General features: G+C 43.8%; 1 protein-coding gene across 1 annotated transcript in view; it reads left to right on the top strand.

Moving 5' to 3' along the window:
- The window catches only part of plppr2a (phospholipid phosphatase related 2a), a 59,732-nt gene that overhangs the window by 27,142 nt on the left and 13,238 nt on the right, over positions 1-19,352 (top strand). Inside the window, 2 exon segments of the mRNA XM_063904904.1 lie at positions 4,002-4,098; positions 4,101-4,189. Coding sequence (XP_063760974.1) covers positions 4,002-4,098; positions 4,101-4,189 — 186 coding nt within the window.

Genomic DNA, 19,352 nt, shown 5'->3' with positions numbered 1-19,352 from the left:
ATGACGTCCCTCTTGAGGTTGGCGGTAGAGGAAGACGCTCCTCAGTCTTCGCGCTGCTATCGAGCCTCGCATCAAGTCTCGCTGCGACAGCTCCCAACGCGAGCTGTCTTTATGTGACCTTTCATCCTGACAAGCTGAGGTCCCTCCCGCTATCGATCTGCATTTTCCTCTCCACGCTGAAATAGGTCAGAGGAGGATGGGTTCTTTAAGCGTAGCCTGTCCCCCTTTTTTCTATTAAAGGCAGCTTTCCTTTTGATGAGAGGTCAAGAGATTTAAAAAAAGGAATAAGGCACGGAAAGCGAGGAAGTGTGGCAGGAGTCAGAAACTACCTTTATTTAAAAGGCTTGTTCCAGACAAGGCAAGTGAAGTGACAACAGAACAGAAAATAAGCTAACGACAAACAGGAATCCGACTAGACGAATCCTCTCAACCTCTGTGAGAAACTCCAGTTTCAGTTAGGATTTGAAGGAAGAATTTATCACCATACAACTCAGAAACACCGGAATATGGACTTTATTTGATACATTTACAGCCCAACATTAGCCACCTTTAGCTTAGCGGTGGTGACCTGAAGTCATGTGACCGTGCTGTAGTTCCTTTATAGCCCAACATTAGCCGCCTTTAGCTTAGCGGTGGTGACGTGAAGTCATGTGACCGTGCTGTAGTTCCTTTATAGCCCAACATTAGCCGCCTTTAGCTTAGCGGTGGTGACCTGAAGTCATGTGACCGTGCTGTAGTTCCTTTATAGCCCAACATTAGCCACCTTTAGCTTAGCGGTGGTGACCTGAAGTCATGTGACCGTGCTGTAGTTCCTTTATAGCCCAACATTAGCCGCCTTTAGTTTAGCGGTGGTGACGTGAGGTCATGTGACCGTGCTGTAGTTCCTTTATAGCCCAACATTAGCCACCTTTAGCTTAGCGGTGGTGACCTGAAGTCATGTGACCGTGCTGTAGTTCCTTTATAGCCCAACATTAACCGCCTTTAGCTTAGCGGTGGTGACCTGAAGTCATGTGACCGTGCTGTAGTTCCTTTACAGCCTAATATTAGCTTTGTGCTTCTGCTGATTGCATTTACGCTTTTAAAGTGGTGTTAACAACTGGAAAACCCCATTGGCTGTTTGTCAAGAGAGCCGTTGCGGAGCTGACTTCAGGGTCAGATTACAAAATCTGTCATCCTGCCCCGCTCTCTAACACCGAGGAATAACAAGCATGTTGCTGATTGTGAATTACTGGTGTTTCTCAAAGCGGCAATCACAAGCGTGAGTCAGAGGCAGGCACAATGCTGTGTAAATGCTGGGGAGGAGCACCACGCTATTAAACAGCACCACAAAGGGAAGCCTATTGAGTCACACACATTAAGCCCAGAGCAAAACACACCAGAGTGCTATCAGGTGTGTGTGCAGCCCGCCACCTCAAACAAATAATATGCACACACTCTGGCAATAACTGTTGACACGATTTCTGTGCAGTGATAAGGTCTTCAGGAACACACTTTTTTTTTTGAAGTGCTCAAAATACACAGCTTTTATTTTACTTCACCATGACAACCGCAGATAGCACAACACATCCATCTCGAGGGAGGCACACATGAAGAGTGATACAAATAAAGAGACGGAGCGAATAGAAGAAAACCCCATTGTTCATAAATAAATAATAAGTGTGTGTGTGTGCGCGTGCGCGTGTGTGTGATACAGATAGACATCTCTCTGTATGCATTGGTGGCTGTTTGGTTTAGACTCAAGGACAGGCTCAAGGCCGGGCTAAAGTTGCCGGAGCTGCACCTCGTTCTTGTTGACTTACAGAAGCAACTTGTTTTAATTTTTGTTGATGCGGTTGTATAAATGCACCCGTGAGTTAGACCAAAGCAACACATTTCCCCTTGGGGATTTGGGTTAGAGCCATAATTTATTTAAATTAAATAAATGATATGGCTCACATAGCCCGGGTGAGTGGCTGCGAGGGAGTGCGGTCGTCTTTGACCCAGAAGGTTGTGGCTTTGATCCCAGCCCGTGTGTGTGAGTGTTACTATAACTGCTCTGTATGAATGATGTGTGAAAGGGTGAAGGACTTAAAAAACCTGCATTAAACGTGGGGTTTTACATGCTTACCACAAACACATTATGTTGAAGGTAGGAGAAGAACTATCAGGTTAACCAACGTTTTAATAACACACTTCACTCTCCTGTGTTTTTCCATAGATATGAGAAGAGCAAACCTACTCCTTTAAGGTGCCATGGAAACAATTCCAATAGTGGAATTATTTCCTGCACGTTAGTATTCTATGAAAGCTGCGTGTCTTTGTCATATGCTGTCTATTCTGAATGTGTTGACGGCAGCTTAAAAGGAGGAAGCTTGGGAGGAAGCTGGGGAGGAAGCTGGGGAGGAGGCTGGGGTGGAAGCTGGGGAGGAAGCTGGGGTGGAAGCTGGGGAGGAAGCTGGGGTGGAAGCTGGGGAGGAAGCTGGGGCGGAAACTTGGGAGGAAGCTGGGGTGGAAGATGGGGAGGAGGCTGGGGTGGAAGATGGGGTGGAAGATGGGGAGGAGGCTGTGTGGAAGCTGGGGAGGAAGCTGGGGAGGAAGCTGGGGAGGAGGCTGGGAAGGCGCTGGGGTGGAAGCTGGGGAGGAAGCTGGGGTGGAAGCTGGGGAGGAAGCTGGGGTGGAAGCTGGGGAGGAAGCTGGGGCGGAAACTTGGGAGGAAGCTGGGGTGGAAGATGGGGAGGAGGCTGTGTGGAAGCTGGGGAGGAGGCTGGGGTGGAAGCTGGGAAGGAGCCGGGGTGGTTGTGGGGTGGAAACTGAGGAGGAAGCTGGGGTGGAAACTTGGGATGGAAGCTATGGTGGAAGCTGGGGTGGAAGCTGGGGAGGACGCTTGGGTGGAAGCTGGGGTGGAAGCTGGGAAGGAGCTGGGGTGGAAGCCGGGGTGGTTGTGGGGTGGAAACTGAGGAGGAAGCTGGGGTGGAAGCTGGGGTGGAAGCTGGGGTGGAAACTGGGGAGGAAGCTGGGGAGAAAGCTGGGGTGGAAGCTGAGAAGGTAGCTGAGGTGGAAGCTGGGGAGGAAGCTATGGTGGAAGCTATGGTGGAAGCTGGGATGGAAGCTGGGGTGGAAGCTGGGGTGGAAGCTGGGGTGGAAGCTGGGGTGGTGGTGGGGCAAGAGAGCATCGCCAACGTGAACGAAGCAGCAGCAGCAGCAGAGGTAGACGGATCCAACAGCTTAAATAGAGCGCCAGTTTTAGGAGACTGTGTTTGGTTGGTTGCAAGAGGGGCGAGGGGCGTTATAGGCGAGTGTATCGTTGGTGCTCGAGTTGACTGCCTGAACTAGCTCGCAGGCTTCGCCCCGTTTCTGCATCTGCCGCTTTGATTTTGACCATTTTGTTTGATCTGTGTCCTGCAAGTCGCTCATTTATATGCAAGTAAAAAACACTAAAATCCTTCATCTCTGGAGTGGATTTTTGTGCATTTAAGTGTGACATGCAATACCACAAAGACATTATTTAAAGTTATTAGAAAGATCGTTAATCAACTTCACTGCCCTCACACACATGCATGTATTTACAAACACAGAATCTACCATACACCCACATCTCAACTGTAGTAAATTTCATGAGTGTTGGCAGCTTAAAGGCTGCTCCCCCTTCCTCTCTCCCTCCCTCCCTCCCTCTCTCGCTCTCTCTCTCTCTCTCTCTCTCTCTCTCTCTCTCTCTCTCCCTCTCACACACACTCTCTATGCAACTCTTTGTTTTTGCCGCCCGTGCTGCTGCCGCGGTTCCCTCTTTTATTCCTTTTTTGCTGTCTTCATCTCATGACGAGAGGAACCTCCTCCTGCAGATATCTCTCTCTCTCTCTCTCTCTCTTGTTATCTTGTCATCTCTCTCTCCCTGTTTCCTATGCATCTCCCAGTGGAGGGGAACGGGACTCTACTCTCCCCTCTTCCTCTCATCATCCTCCTCCTCCTCCTCTTCACCTCCCGTCTCCTCGCGTCCTAACGGAGGGATAATGTTTTATTTCCAGCTGGTGATCATGGCTGGGACGGTGCTGCTGGCTTACTACTTCGAGTACACGGACACTTTCCCCGTCCACATCCAGGGCTTCTTCTGCTACGACAAGACCTCTCCAAGCCTTACCCCGGGCCGGACGAAGGCAGCAAGATCCCCCCCCTGCTCATCTACTCGCTGGTCACGGCCATCCCCGCCGTCACGGTAAGAGTCGGGGTGTATTAAGTGTGGAAGAAGAGGTGGAAGGAGTGTGTTTGAGATGCAAGAGGAGAGTGTGTGAGTGGCGTCTGTGTGGGAACAAGTACTCAGATTCTTTACTTGTGTAAAAGTTCAAATACTATGGTCTTCAAATACTCCATTACAAGTACAAGTTCAACATTTTACTTAAATAAAAGTACATCTGAATTAGCATCTAAATGTTCTTAAAGTACAAAGCACAAGTTCAGATTTCAGAATGATATAAAGTACAGCAGTATTATCAGCAAAATGTACTTCAAATATCAAAAGTTAGAGTACTTCTCATGCAGAATGGATCTTTGCACAGTATTATGTCATTAATATTATCCTGTTTTTATACATGTAAGAGCATGTTAGTATTGTAGACGGTCAATGTGGACCCAGTAGTATTATACCATATCAGCATATCATGTGTGTTTTGTATATAAAAAGTGTTAAATTAAATGTAGTGGAGTAAAAAGTATGATATTTGTATGAAGTAGCGTTAAATAGTAGGGGAAAAGCTGTCAAAATAAAGTACAATACTTGAGTAAATGTACTAAGTTACTTTCCACCACTGGCTTCTACTTTAGTACATGTTGGAAAAGGAAAAAGCTTCAATAGAAAGTTAGGAGGGTGCTATTGCATGCTGGGAAAGTTAATTGAAATGGTAAATGGACTGCAAGTGCCGCTTTTTCAGTCTTCACCACACTGAAATCCACACTGCTCCTAGTACTAGGATGGGTTAAATGCAGAGGACCGATTTGTGTGCTCTGCTGTGTGCATGTATGTGACAATAAAGAGGGTTTCATCCTCTGATAAAACAGCTTTGCCATCAGGCATAGACTGGGGTTTATGGACTGGGAATCGAACTCCCGACCGTTCTGTTGATAGACGAATACACTACCTCACAGCCTCAGTTTACCTGGAAGTGTTATTTGCTTAATTCTTCGTATGATTGAGTTTGCGATGAGTTATCTACGGTGTGTTTCCTCCAAAATTAGTATGAGCAGATTGGTAAGCTGCATGACGTTTAACCCCCTCTAGCCTTGGCATGCAGGTGAATTTATGCATATGTGTGTGTGGTGGTGTGTGTGTGTGTGTGTGTGTGTGTGGAGAGAAAACACAGCCTCGGACCACACAGAGATGTGATGGGAATGAGCAGGCAGGTCGTTAGAGACAGAAAAAAGAAAGTCGCATAGAAGAAGAAAAATGGAGAAAGAAAAGTGCAAAAGTTGTAAGGTGGAGCGATGACGACGGGCGGCAGATGCTCGGGAATAAACTCAAGAGGAGGCGACAATGAGCACAAAGGAAGGCGATTATACGGGATTTGTTCTGGGGTTTTTGTGTGTGTGTTGGGTTAGCAGTGAGCGTGAAATGCAGAACACCTGGCATCCCCGACAGACCTGGAAACCACAGACAGAAGCAGCCTGCAGCATCAAGGCAAAGCAGACAAATAACCCGAGCAGATTAACCGCACGGACAGAAACAGCAGCAGCAGCAGCGTCTGCACAGACAGGAGGATCAGGAGGAAGGCTGGGGGTTATTGTAAAGTGGGACAGTCGTGCAGATCCCACTATAAATGAAAAGTTAAAGCAGACCAAAGCAGATGGGCTTGGATGTATTAGATTTTAGGAGGAATGATAGGAAATAGGAAGAGAGAAAAGTCTTGTTGAGGGCAGTCTTGATTTAGGGAGTGTATACAAATTATTAGGAGTTCGAAAGGAGACCATTTTTTGTATTTTTGTTTGTTTGAAGGAGGGATTGACATTTCCTATCCATGATAACATTTATACTTCATCCTCCGTCTGCAGAGGGCTTCTCACCCATTCTTAAAATGGTGATCATTTCTTTGTCATGTGATAATTAAGCAGCTGTCGTTAAAAACACATGAACTATTCCAGAATTTCTTAGCTTGTTTCTTAGTTAAGTTAAGGAACGTTTGCAAATAATAAAGCGGGCGAGGGCTTTAAGCTGTATCCACACCAAGTTTCCGACGAGCTTTACATTTGCTAATTGGCCGGTTTCTGGTTTAGCTGCGCACAGAAATCATCAAAAGGAAGCTGAAATAACCAAATCAAGATGCTGATTTGTAAAAAGTCTGAATGCATTGTCAGGTGTGTCCACAAGAAAACTTTTCAAATGTTTGTTTCCTGAGTGGAGTTTGGGCTAAGCTAACATTGTAGCTGCTCCATTCACGTAAAAATGTAATCTAAGTAAGTCATGAATACAGAAGCAACATCAATTAATACAAAGCTTTCCATGCACTGTACATTTGAAATAATATGCATTCATTGGCATTAAAAATGTGGATTATTAATGACAGTTGCTTCAAGTTTTTTATCCATTTCTGATTCAACAACGAAATGACGTCAGGAAAATGTTCAGAGGCGTTGTGATTGACGCAGCCCAAAGTGCTTTACAGAGTGTGACAGAAAATAACAATAAAAAGGGAGCAACATAATTAAAAACAAGGTGTAAACAAACACAAAGCATCAATCAATACTACTAAAAACGACAATTGTCCCAAATTAAAAAGATAGGTCTTTAATTTTCTTTGATGGAGGTTGCTGATGGAGCGGCACCAATTTCTGGAGTGCGGAAAGATGATTTACTTTTCCTCGTAAGAAGCCCTGCAAGAATTCACTTCTTTCCACAACTTTTAATGTCAACTAATTATTTTTAACCCACCTGTTTTCTCTACACCTCGACCAATAAACTAAAGAAAATGCATCTAGTAACCCATTAAAGCTAAAAGTCACTGCAGGGTTCTTTCTGTTCTGGGTGATTGCACTTATTGTTAATCCCTTTAGATTAAAACTCATCAGCTAAATCAACTTTAATCCACTGTAATGTAATAAAGATTAAGTCCCCTGAACCCAATAACCCGGATAAAGGTGTCTTTCAGTCAAATTAAAACCCTGCACCATCCCTTCCGTTGTGGAACATTGCATATGCAAACAGCAGGTGCCTCTTCAGCGCTCATCCACACCGATCCAAGCCCAGCAGAGCCTGCCCAAACTCAGGGAACACGACTTTGGAAGTTGATCTGGGTCAGAGCACATTACTAACTCGGCTAGTCTGGCCTAACCCGTGCTGACAGGGGCTTTTGGTGTGTGTGTGTGTGTGTGTGTGTGTGTGTGTGTGTGTGTGTGTGTGTGTGTGTGTGTGTGTGTGTGTGTGTGTGTGTGTGTGTGTGAGACAAACAGCAAAGTAAATCCCAGCAGTAACTCCTGGTGATGGGACCAGTCTGGGGTGTATATGGACCTGTTCCTCTGGAGTGAGATCCCATTTTATCCAGCCTTGTGTTTCTCTTTGTCTTTCTCATCTTTTATACACAGTTGTGTCTTTCTTTCTAACTGGTTTTAGCTCAAAATCGTTCATGGTGTAGCTGGTATTGTGGCTCCTATGGTGGAATGAGCTCCCCATTACATTCAGAACAACAGAAGGTCTACCAAACTTTTGATATAGACTGAAAACCCACCTGTTTCCACTGCACCTTCGGCCAATAATCACTCACTTCTGCACACGGTTTGGCTAAGTTGGAGCTAATACAGTAGCCCTTATAGAAAGCCAATGTATCTACAGGATTCTTGCATTTGGAGTTTGTCTCTTCATTGTTCAGAGCACGTATTGGACAGAAGTGTCAGCTATTTGAAATGTAATGCAACAATTTAATTGGCAAACACGCTAGATGGAACAATAGGACTGTCTTTGGATTCTCAACATGTCAACCCGGTCTTTGTGCATCTCTGCCTTTTGTATTCAGTGCTTTGGAGAAGTTTAAAGAGGCCCTATTATGCTTGTTATGGTTTTCCCTTTCCTGTAGTGTGTTATATATAGGTTTTAGTGGCTGAAACACCTCCGACAGACTCCTGTGTTTACTTTCTGACATCACTACGTAACATTTGCGCTTCTTTTGGCTAGCGCTCGAACACATTGTACGTGATAGGCTAAGGGGCGGGACATCTCTAAGCAGGTTGACCAATCACAGCAGAGGCACCCAGCTAACCAATCAGAGCAGACTGGGCTCTGGTTTCAGACAGAGGGTGAACAGAGGTGCTGCAGCACAGGCAGTATGAGAAAAATAAAGAGCTTTTTGAACATGAAAGCATGGAGACATGTCCCAGGAGAGACAGATATGATCCTGAAAATTAGCATAATGTTTCCTCTTTAAGGAGGGGGACCCCGAATGGTAGAGTCCTTGTAGGTAATCAGCGATCAAACACATATTTGGATCCATGCCAGAGTCCTGCAGGCCCGAAAAGAGGGCACTCCAGCTCTAGGACAGATCCCAGTAGGGCCCCAAGATCTAATTAAAATCACCCGTCACCTCGTGAACTTCCAGCACGAGGAGCCGATCCACTGCTGAGGCCGAGGCAGAAGAGAAGGGCGCTGACGTCTTCCCTCAGTCTGTCAGTCACGTGTAATATGTGTTAGTTGCTGTTACCATGCTTCTGTTGTAGTGATATTCAGAGTCATTTTTGTAAACAACGTTCCCATGATTTCTGCCAGGATGACAGAAGTAGCTTTTCATTTGATTGATTTTGGTTTCATTTTAAATCTTGGCTGAGGAGAAAAAGCTAAATTCTGCAAAGTGCAACGACAAGATTTTGAGAATCAGTGAATAAATGTTGGCGTACATTCACATGAACATTTATTTTACCCTCTTCTTCTTCAACTGGCACCACATGCTGCTTATCTTGACAAACTAACTAATAATAATAACTCTATTAATGCAAACAAGCATTTGATCAAAATGTTCAGATGCTATTTCCTTAAAGTCTGGTTAAAATTAGCGACGATTTGGATGGAAACCTGCCTAGTGACTCAATTTTAAAGAACAACTGACATGACTTCAACATAAATGTGTGTTTGTTATATGATTATGGGATGTTAGTGCTCAAATTTGCAAGGAATTTGTATATTTAGAATAAGATTTCTAGCTTTTGCGAACAATAGATTAGTCCTGAAATGTTTTTCATTCGAAGAGTATTGATTCATTTTTCCCATAATGCCATTTCACATGATAAAAAAATGCAGAAATGACTTTTAAAAAATCTATTTCCAATATTTCCTGCGGTTATTGTTGTGATTTTATGTATTTTGCTGGTGAAATACAGTCAGATTTTGACCCACTGCTGCAGAAACGCTGCAAAGTCTCCACACAACCGCACACTCGGGTTTATTTTAAGGGCATCTTGAACGCTAAACTAATGGAGCTTGTAAGCCAGTTCAATCTAGGATGAATTAACTTATCTAGCCTAGATTCAATCTGACAGTGCGCAAATGTGTGCTCATGCTCCTCCGTAAATCCCTCCTTTGATCTAGTAGTTTTTTTCCTGTAACCTCGGCTGTGTGTCCTCTCTTTGCACATCCCTCCTCACACTGCTGCATCTCATCCACACTGACCTCCATGTTATATTCATCACTTTTACCTTTTACCCTCGTGTTTGCCACTTTTCACCAAACTTCAATGTGAAATCGCTTCATTTACCCTTTCATGTTCCCCTCTTCCACAACTTCTGTATTTCCCGAGCTTTTCTCCACTCTCATCAACACCTCCTCTGATGTTCCATACGCTTTATATCTCGCCTTCTCCGACCTCTCTTCACACCTGTTGTTGTCTTACCATCCAATTAACACGTCTTCTGTGAACCGCGAACGTCACATTTCTGTTCCTCGTGTCCCGCTTCCCGCTCTTTTCCCCTGTAGATAAAAGGGAGAAGGGAAGTCTCTTATGTGACTGAAGTCGTACTGAGATGAAAGGCAGACACAGTGAGGAATGCATGCTTATCAGAGTAAATAAAAAAATAATAAAGGCATGTTTTCTGCTTTGTTCTGACTCACCCAGTTCAGTTCTAGGTGAAGCATTAAAGCAGCATGCAGTTGAAACACTACTGCAAGCTCAATATAGTCAGCTTTCATACAGCATATGTTGCACTATTCCTCTCTTAAAACTTTATGAATAAAAACTAAACTATGACTCATTAAGAAGAGCATTTTTGCTTGTTTAAAATTCTTAATGTTTTGATGACTCCCCCTCTTTTCAGTCTTTGTGCTAAGCTAAGCTAACTTGCTGCTTCAAAATACAGATTTACTGGAGAATAACGAGCATCGAAAAATGACCTTCAGGTTAAAAAGTTAGCCTCGTTAATACAGGTTGTACTTTGGGAATTTAGAATAAACCAGCAATACTAATTCAGTCCGTAAAAAACTAAACAAACTGGACACACTGGCTAGCATGTTAGCAGTAAGCTTACTATTCTTGTACACCAACTAGCCTTTACACCTTAACGCCACCAAACGTTCAATTGTTTACCTCCTTATTGACATGTCATTAAGGTAATACTAACATAATTAAGTATGTAATATAATATCAGAATGCTCAGGTCTTGAGTTAGTGGTGGAAAATCCAGTAAATACCCAGGACCAACAGCCGGTAAAAGCTAAAACATGGGGTCAACAAGATCTTGTATTTTTTATATTTGTCCTATCTTTAACCTCGGATATATTCCTGTCACAGAGGTGTCCTGTCAGCATCCTCAGCCATAACGTCAGGGGACTGAACCATGACCTCAAACCAACCCGGCACAGAACTCTCACATTCATGCACAATTGCACAGATATGGATCAATGCCTTTCTGCCTTTCTCTCTATCTTTGTGTCTGTCTGTGTGAAGCTTTTACTACTTTACAATTCCCTTTATTTTACCTATTGAACGTAACTTCCATTTCAAACACAAACCTTCACACACAGAATCAGAGTACTTTATCTATCCTAGTAGTTATAAAGTGATGAAATACTGGCATTTTTGCAGGCAGACCAAGGAGTTAGCATCACAAGGAGTCCAATTCACTAAAAGCCAGTGATATTCTTCTATTGGATTCTATAGAAAGCTAATGTTGGGCTATAAAAGAACTACAGCAGTCACACAACTTCACGTTAACACCGCTAAGCTAAAGGAGGCTAATGTTGGGCTATAAAGCAACTACAGCACGGTCACATGACTTCACGTCACCAACGCTAAGCTAAAGGCGGCTAATGTTGGGCTATAAAGGAACTACAGCACGGTCACATGACTTCACGTCACCACCGCTAAGCTAAAGGAGGCTAATGTTGGGCTATAAAGCAACTACAGCACGGTCACATGACTTCACGTCACCAACGCTAAGCTAAAGGCGGCTAATGTTGGGCTATAAAGGAACTACAGCACGGTCACATGACTTCACGTCACCACCGCTAAGCTAAAGGAGGCTAATGTTGGGCTATAAAGCAACTACAGCACGGTCACATGGCTTCACGTCACCACCGCTAAGCTAAAGGAGGCTAATGTTGGGCTATAAAGCAACTACAGCACGGTCACATGACTTCACGTCACCAACGCTAAGCTAAAGGCGGCTAATGTTGGGCTATAAAGGAACTACAGCACGGTCACATGACTTCACGTCACCACCGCTAAGCTAAAGGAGGCTAATGTTGGGCTATAAAGGAACTACAGCACGGTCACATGACTTCACGTCACCACCGCTAAGCTAAAGGAGGCTAATGTTGGGCTATAAAGCAACTACAGCACGGTCACATGACTTCACGTCACCAACGCTAAGCTAAAGGAGGCTAATGTTGGGCTATAAAGGAACTACAGCACGGTCACATGACTTCACGTCACCACCGCTAAGCTAAAGGCGGCTAATGTTGGGCTATAAAGGAACTACAGCACGGTCACATGACTTCACTTCTCCACCGCTAAGCTAAAGGCGGCTAATGTTGGGCTATAAAGCAACTACAGCACGGTCACATGACTTCACGTCACCACCGCTAAGCTAAAGGCGGCTAATGTTGGGCTATAAAGGAACTACAGCACGGTCACATGACTTCACGTCACCACCGCTAAGCTAAAGGCGGCTAATGTTCAGCGTGATGACTTCTAGTGGTCTCATTTAGACACCAGTGGGGTCTTTACTGACATATGTTATGTTGTAGAACAAAAACATGATGAGATTTTAAGCTTTAAAGTGTGAAACACCAACTTTATTTCAGGCTTTCAACCAACAATTCAATCAAGGAAACATTGACTTCAAGACAAGTGCTAAAATGCTAACTCATATCGGGTTTAGGCTTCATTGCACCACTTTATGATGGTGAAATCCAGTATATTGCTATACACACACACACACACACACACACACACACACACACACACACACACACACACACACACACACACACACACACACACACACACACACTTGTGGTGCTTACCCAGGTTAATAGGACAGATGGCAGGGTGGGCTCCATGTTGTGAGGGGGATCAGTGGTTGCTGTGACACTGGCTGCCATTGGTAAAGGCTTTTTTTGCCCTGGCCCTTTGACTTCTGTTCTTCATTCGGCCATGAAAAGGGGAAATGAGGACAACGTTTGATAAGAGAGGCGATGATGTTAATGCAGGGTCAGAGTTGTGTTATTGGAGAAATATAAAAGTGCAGCACATCACAAGAGATGAAAAGAAGTTCCCGAGAGACACTGATATGGATTCTACTCAAAGCAGGTTGAGGTATACGTGTTGTTTTTTACCTCCATGCACATGAAAGTAGCTTTATCTCTTCTAAGTATCTGTGGTGCTGCTCTCCCTGCAGAAGGATAATTCACCACAGTCGTTCAGTTCCACCTCGACACAATCACAGCTCTGATCTAAACGATAAGCATCGTCCCACCAGGCAGGATATTGCATCTATAAACCATCTTTATATTTGGATCATCAAACAATCTGCTTGTTCACCTCCTGTCACCTTAAAGGGATTTAGAGTATTAACTTCTAATAGATGGTGGTCGGCAATAAAGTACTGTTTGGTCAAGAGACAAAAGACATTTGGATCCAGGATAAAAATAAACGCAGGTATTCAAATGTAATCAAAGTAAAGCTGGTGACAAAACAGGATAACGAGAAACTATAGTTGTTGTTCAAATCAAAGGAAAATCAGCTAAACAAGAAACAAAGTGGGATGGCAAAAAGGAAACCAGGCAGAGAATCCACTGGAAACACGAGGAATAATCCAGGGAACAAACAATACATTTAAAAGAAACCACACCACGGGGAGAGTGTATGTAAATGTACACACAATGTCAAGACAAACCTGGAGAGGGTGGAGCAAAAACACAAATATAGCAGGTTGATTTCACACAGAGGGCGAGGCACACAATCATAGAAAGGCGGGAAAACACAGAGACAGGAAGTGAAAACACACAAGACACGAGGAGAATGTTCCTAAACAAATAATGGGCTGCAGAAACATATTTTTTTGCCACCTAAAAGAAAGGTTACCCTAAAGATCAAGATCCGTTTACGTTTATGCTATGTTTGGACTATTTTCCCCGCTTTACCTTGCTGTCGGACCCATGGATGTTTAATAAGAAGTGGATACAGCGTCGGAGGCGGAGTTGAGTTTCCCCTTAAGCCCCGCCCCTGATCTCCCGCTCTCGGCTCGAAAATAAATCTGGATTCAGCTTTTATTGCATTTTACAACTTTGAGGACCTAATGGTTTAAATCATGGCTATGAAGGAGTTCATACCGGGTAGATATTTTAGTTTACCTCTTATTTACAGACGTCTCTTTCCCAATGTAAGTCAATGGGAAAAAGTATTTCTGGCCCGGTGACGTCACAGACTGAGACGGAAGTTGTAGTACCGCCGTTTGGCCACTACGGATATTTCCCTCAGAGTCCGGAGCACTTCCTGGGGGCTTGGTCAGACCGCCCTTTCCAATTCCTGAAGCTGTTCGTCTCTTTGAAGCCACCACACTCCATTGACAAACACAGTCCTTTTACCCTAGTGAAACACATAGAGTTGCTGCAATCTGTTTGTCTTATTGTGTGAGTTGACTTACAAACAGCAAAGACAGACAGCATCACAAGCTAACAGATTGAAGCAGCGGTAGACCAGCATGTGAATTGATGTTAAATGACTGTCAATGGAGTCTGGTTGCTTCAACAAAAGAATATATAACGGCTGGTGGTCTGACAGAAAGGTAAAGCACTGAAAATATTGTACAATTAAACAGATATATTTGGCTTAAATCCATCTTGTTTCCGCCCTTATACAACCCTTTGCTTTCGTGCCTGTTTCAACAAACTGGGAGCCTGTCAACCAATATCTACTGTTGCTAATACAGTAAAATAACTCATACAACCCTCCCTCTAACCGGTTTCCCTTTTTCCACTGTAGTTCGGTCCACTTACTAGATGCCTGCACCATTTTTCTGATGGGCCTGAGGCTGGTGTTGCGTCACCCTCATTGGCTACACAGTGAAGGATTGAAAGAGAGAGAGGGATATTAAGCCTTCCTCTTGCCTATATCTAGTGGTTTTTGGCAACCGTTCCTGTGAAATGAGATTAGACCGAACAGTGGCTGTCATTTCTGCTTCCTAGCTTTGATCCAGAGACACCTCAGGGGTCATTCGTAGGCTGATGGACTGCCACGCTTCACTCAGCACCTCAGAGATCTCTGACAAGTGCCAGGGCCCAATCTGTATTCACTACAGGGGTCTCCACTCCAGCCCGCCAACATCTATTCTTACATCCCTGCGTGTGGCCACAGAACCAGATCCGTGCTTTTGAAGCATTCACTCGCACTCACTCAAGAGTTCTGCAGAAGAAATGTGTGATAGGTCAACGGGATAAAACAGGTAGATGAGGGTCAATGGGTTAAAGCTGTTTCTACGATTAGCAATCATGACCAGTTTTGGGATTCTGACCCTAACCCTAGATTCAAATATTCCAAGGATTTTCTGTCATATCCAGAAAAGCTACAGCATTTTATTGGCAATGCAAAGCTTAAAGGGTCCCTATTGCGCTTTTTGAGGTCTTCCCTTTCCTCTAGTGTGTTATATAGGTTTTAGTGCATGTAAACGGTCTGCAAAGACTAAAATCCCAAATTTTCACCACAGGGAGTTGCTCTCCTACATCTGTTTGTGACTAGCGCTCCAGCACATTGTACGTGATAGGCTAAGGGGCGGGACATCTGTATGCAGTTGACCAATCACAACAAGTCAGCTGACCAATCAGAGCAGACTGGGCTCTGGTTTCAGACAGAGGGTGAAAAGAGGTGCTGCAGCACAGGCAGTATGAGAAACATAAAGAGCTTTCTGAACATTAAAGCATGGAGACATTAAACAGTAGAGGCACAAAAACAATGAAACATAAACAGTGAGGTACTTAACAGCTTGCAGTCCAATTGATGCAGCTTTTTAAGGGGATGTAATCGAGCAGATTTGGAAAAAAGGGGGAGGATAAAAATGGTACAGGAGAGACAGAGATTATATAACTGTATCTTCCTTCCTGTGGGAATAAAAGGTGGAGCGAGTGGGATTAGTGATGTTGCAGCACAACGATAAAGAGGTTCAGCTTATGTGAGAAGGAATGGATCCATACTCCGAAGAGTGAACCATTGTTATACTATAAACACGTGTTTATGTGCCAGGACAGATTCTCAGAAGGCTAGAAATCACACTTTGCTAAATGTAACAAGGAGATAGTGATTTTATTATCCGTATGTATGGAGATGCTTTAGCCCATGCCTTCTTTCTCAGTGAGATAAGATCTACTTTATCGATCGTAAATTGGAGTGTGTTCGTTACAGCGGTGTGTTAAAACAAGGCATTGCACGTAATAAAAATGATATAAAGAGTAGAAAATAAAACAGAACCTAAAAGTAAAATCTGATAGTCAAATAGACACTATGAAGGGCCAAATTACAGCTTACACAATTAAGAAATAGGATAGTATGTACATTAAGAGTGTAAGGAATGGCCTATTTAATTAAAGATAAATGTACAGCGTGAAGAAAAGTGCAGTTACCAAAAGAGAAACTGTGGATAGGGGGGGGTTTAACTCCCCTGTGAAGCGCCCTATGACCTTCTGAATGCCCTGTGTTATTGTGTTGCCCATCCATCCACAACCAGGATCTCTCAGTTGTTCTTCCTCATGTCAGGGGACTGAAGTGCATGTCTTCTGTTAGCATCCATTCAATCGATCCTGCCTAAAGCAATAACTCTATACAACAACTAACCTCTGACCAGTGGAGAACTCACAGCTCCATGGTGCTGTTCAGTTGCTCTCTTGATTAACCACTCAGTTTTTTCTATAATGATGTCAGTGATGCCAGAAAACAACATCTCTGCTGGTCAGAAAGGGTTTAATGAGTCCAGAGATATGAAGATGGGGTCAGATGTCTGGTCGGACGGCAGAGACAGCTTACGGAGAATTAATAGGGAATGGATGTCCGGTGGATCTGCCGGGGGACGAGTGGCAGGCAGCAGGCTGACACTGAGACTGAGATTTCTGATCCTTTCTTTTACTCTCCTTTTTTTCTGGAGAGGAAGTAAAGAAACCGGAACTCTGGATTTATTTGTTGTTTGAGGTGCGGTATATGACTCAGCAGCTTTAAGAAGTGAAGGAAGTATTAGTTTCTGCTTCGCTCTGATGCAGGATTTTCACCGGAAAGTGGGCGGGGCTTAAAGCTTCCATAGAAAGCATCTATCTGGTCTTATAAATTGTTCTCTGATGTCTACAAAGAAGGTATATCACTTTGGTTGATCCAAAAAATGTCCATATGCGGTTTTACAGACCCTAGAATGGAACAAGCTGAATTGCCTTATTTGGGGCTCATTTAAATAATGATGACGAGCTCTGCTCTGATTGGCTGGTTTACAAGGAGCAATCCATGGCTGCCTCAGAGCCCACAGAAGTAAGTGAAGTTCCTGAAACTGTGAGAGATGAACCATGGAGGCTATTGGCATCCAGCCTTACATGTCTGAGCCTTTATCGGAGGAGGGAACCGATGAGTTTGAAGAACAGTCAGCTGGTCGGAGATTGGAAAGCAACGCTACGGAGTGTTGAGGGTTAGCGTGAGTGTTTCCAGCAGCTGGTGTATGCAAACGTTGGGGCTGAATACCGTGTGTGACGTCACACACAGGGATTGTTGTAATTCGCCCGTTTTACCGCTGTGATATGCATATTCAGGATTTGCACGTGAAGGAGGAAACAATGGTGTTTGAGGTTCACGGTATGACAGTTCAAATTACCGAACTCTCCTTATTCAGCTGTGCCAAGGTGAATACAGTTTTCCATTCTACGGCACCTTTAATTTAGACCGGAAGTGACGTTAGCGCCTCATCCTATATCTTTGTAGAAAAACTCCTGGATATAAAGTATGTCCTTCATTATTGATACGTATAACTTTATTGTATGTTCCTCTAATTCATGTGTAATGTCTTATCTTTGCTGTGATAAATAAAGTCTACTGTCTCTTTGTGCAGTCTACACCCTGTAGAGAAGCACATGTGAGTAAAGGTGACAGAGATACTGTTGCTCTCAGACAGGCGCCGTGTCCTCCCCATCATCCATTAGTCCAAATCTCACATAAGTGCCGCTCTGCAGAGATTGAGTTCGCTGTAGCTGATGACAGATAATGGGGTACTAGTGACAGCGAGGCATCTCTTTGTACTTTGCACAGGAATAACCGTCCCGATCTTGTCAGAAGCATTTCGTCTTATGGCTGCTTCTCAGAAAAGCGATTTAGAGACAATGCAAGAGCTGCAGGGAGCTTTGGTTTAATAACATTCAGAGAAAGACTGTTATGGCTGCTAAATAATGTACTTAGGAGTGAGGATTGCTCTTGGAATTTAAGGGTTATATTACTCAACGCATATGTCAGGCTTTCTACTCAACCTTTGAGTCTGGCCGACTGGAAGAGCTAATCACGATAGACATTGACAGTTCGTAAGATTCTGTGAGATATTCCTCGTCCACAAAGTCTTGGTAAACTATATTCTGAAGGCCTTACATGACAAAGTTACGTACCTGACTTCAAGTATACATAGCTGGTAAACAATTATTTTTAAGTCTGAGGCATCATGTATCTGTGAAGCATGAACTGTTGTTTGGTGTTCCTCAGGGAAGTGGTCTTGGTCCCCTATTGTTTTCCTTTTAGCTGCTTCAAAAAGATTACTTCAACTTTAACAAAAAATGAAGGCCCTTTAAGCTTCTCTAACTCACACACAAGGCTCTTAACGAAGAGGACAAAACAAGCGGGGAAACTGCGTTAAGCTCCCTTACTGTAGAACAACCTGCCCAACTAAATTAGATAAGGACACAATTTAAAGTGTTGTCCTTTGGGAAGTAGTTTGCTTTTGCATTGGGCCTTGTTACGTAATTGCATACATTATATTCCCATCTGTTTCCATCTGCCCTCTTCTATTTTGTCTGCTTCTTTATTCCATCACTAACTCGGGCTGAACAGTAGCTATTTGCAGGAGGGGGGGGGAACTAATGGAAGCAATCTGCATCTCGCCGCTCTGCTGCGGTGCCGTCTCTCAGGCTCATTCTAGGATGCCTGATTTGCCCTTGCAGCTTTATTGACATCGTTACCAAACGATGATGCACACAGCGGGCTGTTTGTCTTCTGCACTCATGGCTTTAATGTACAGGAAACACATCAATGAAGCTGGTTTTAGAGCGTAATTACACCCTACAGTTCACCATTTAAGAGGCTGTTTTCAGCTTTTGGGGTTTTTCTCTTTCCTGTAGTGTGTTATATAGGTTTGTGTGCATGTCAATGGTCTGCTAAGGCTAAAATCCATATGTTGCCTCCATTGGACTCCTTTGTTTACCTCAATAACATAGTGACATCACTGTGTAAGACTCACACTTCTATTGGCTAGCGCTCCAACACATTATACACGATAGGCTAAAGGGGGGCTGGATATCTGAGAGCAGTTGACCAATCACAACAGAGCCGGCCAGCTAACCAATCAGAGCAGACTGGGCTCTGGTTTCAGACAGAGGGTGAAAAGAGGAGCTGCAGCACAGGCAGTATGAGAAGCATAAAGAGCTTTTTGAACATTAGAGCATGGAGACATGTCCCAGGAGAGACTCTACATACAAGTTTGACCCTGAATCTGTCCTCTTTAACATTAAAAGGGCAGAAATATGAATACAATCCTGCCTTTCTATCCCCAGCTTCCGAATGTGCATACATCTACTGATTGATACATACAATAATTACTTATTTCCTCCTCTTCATTTGTGTTCCTCCATTCATTTTTAGCACTATTTATTCCCCCGACTCCCACTGCTTCTCCACAACCCTCTTCAT

The sequence above is a fragment of the Eleginops maclovinus genome, chromosome 16, assembly GCF_036324505.1.
Source record: "Eleginops maclovinus isolate JMC-PN-2008 ecotype Puerto Natales chromosome 16, JC_Emac_rtc_rv5, whole genome shotgun sequence".
NCBI classification, from domain to species: domain Eukaryota; kingdom Metazoa; phylum Chordata; class Actinopteri; order Perciformes; family Eleginopidae; genus Eleginops; species Eleginops maclovinus.
This window is presented reverse-complemented; position numbering and strand designations above follow the sequence as displayed.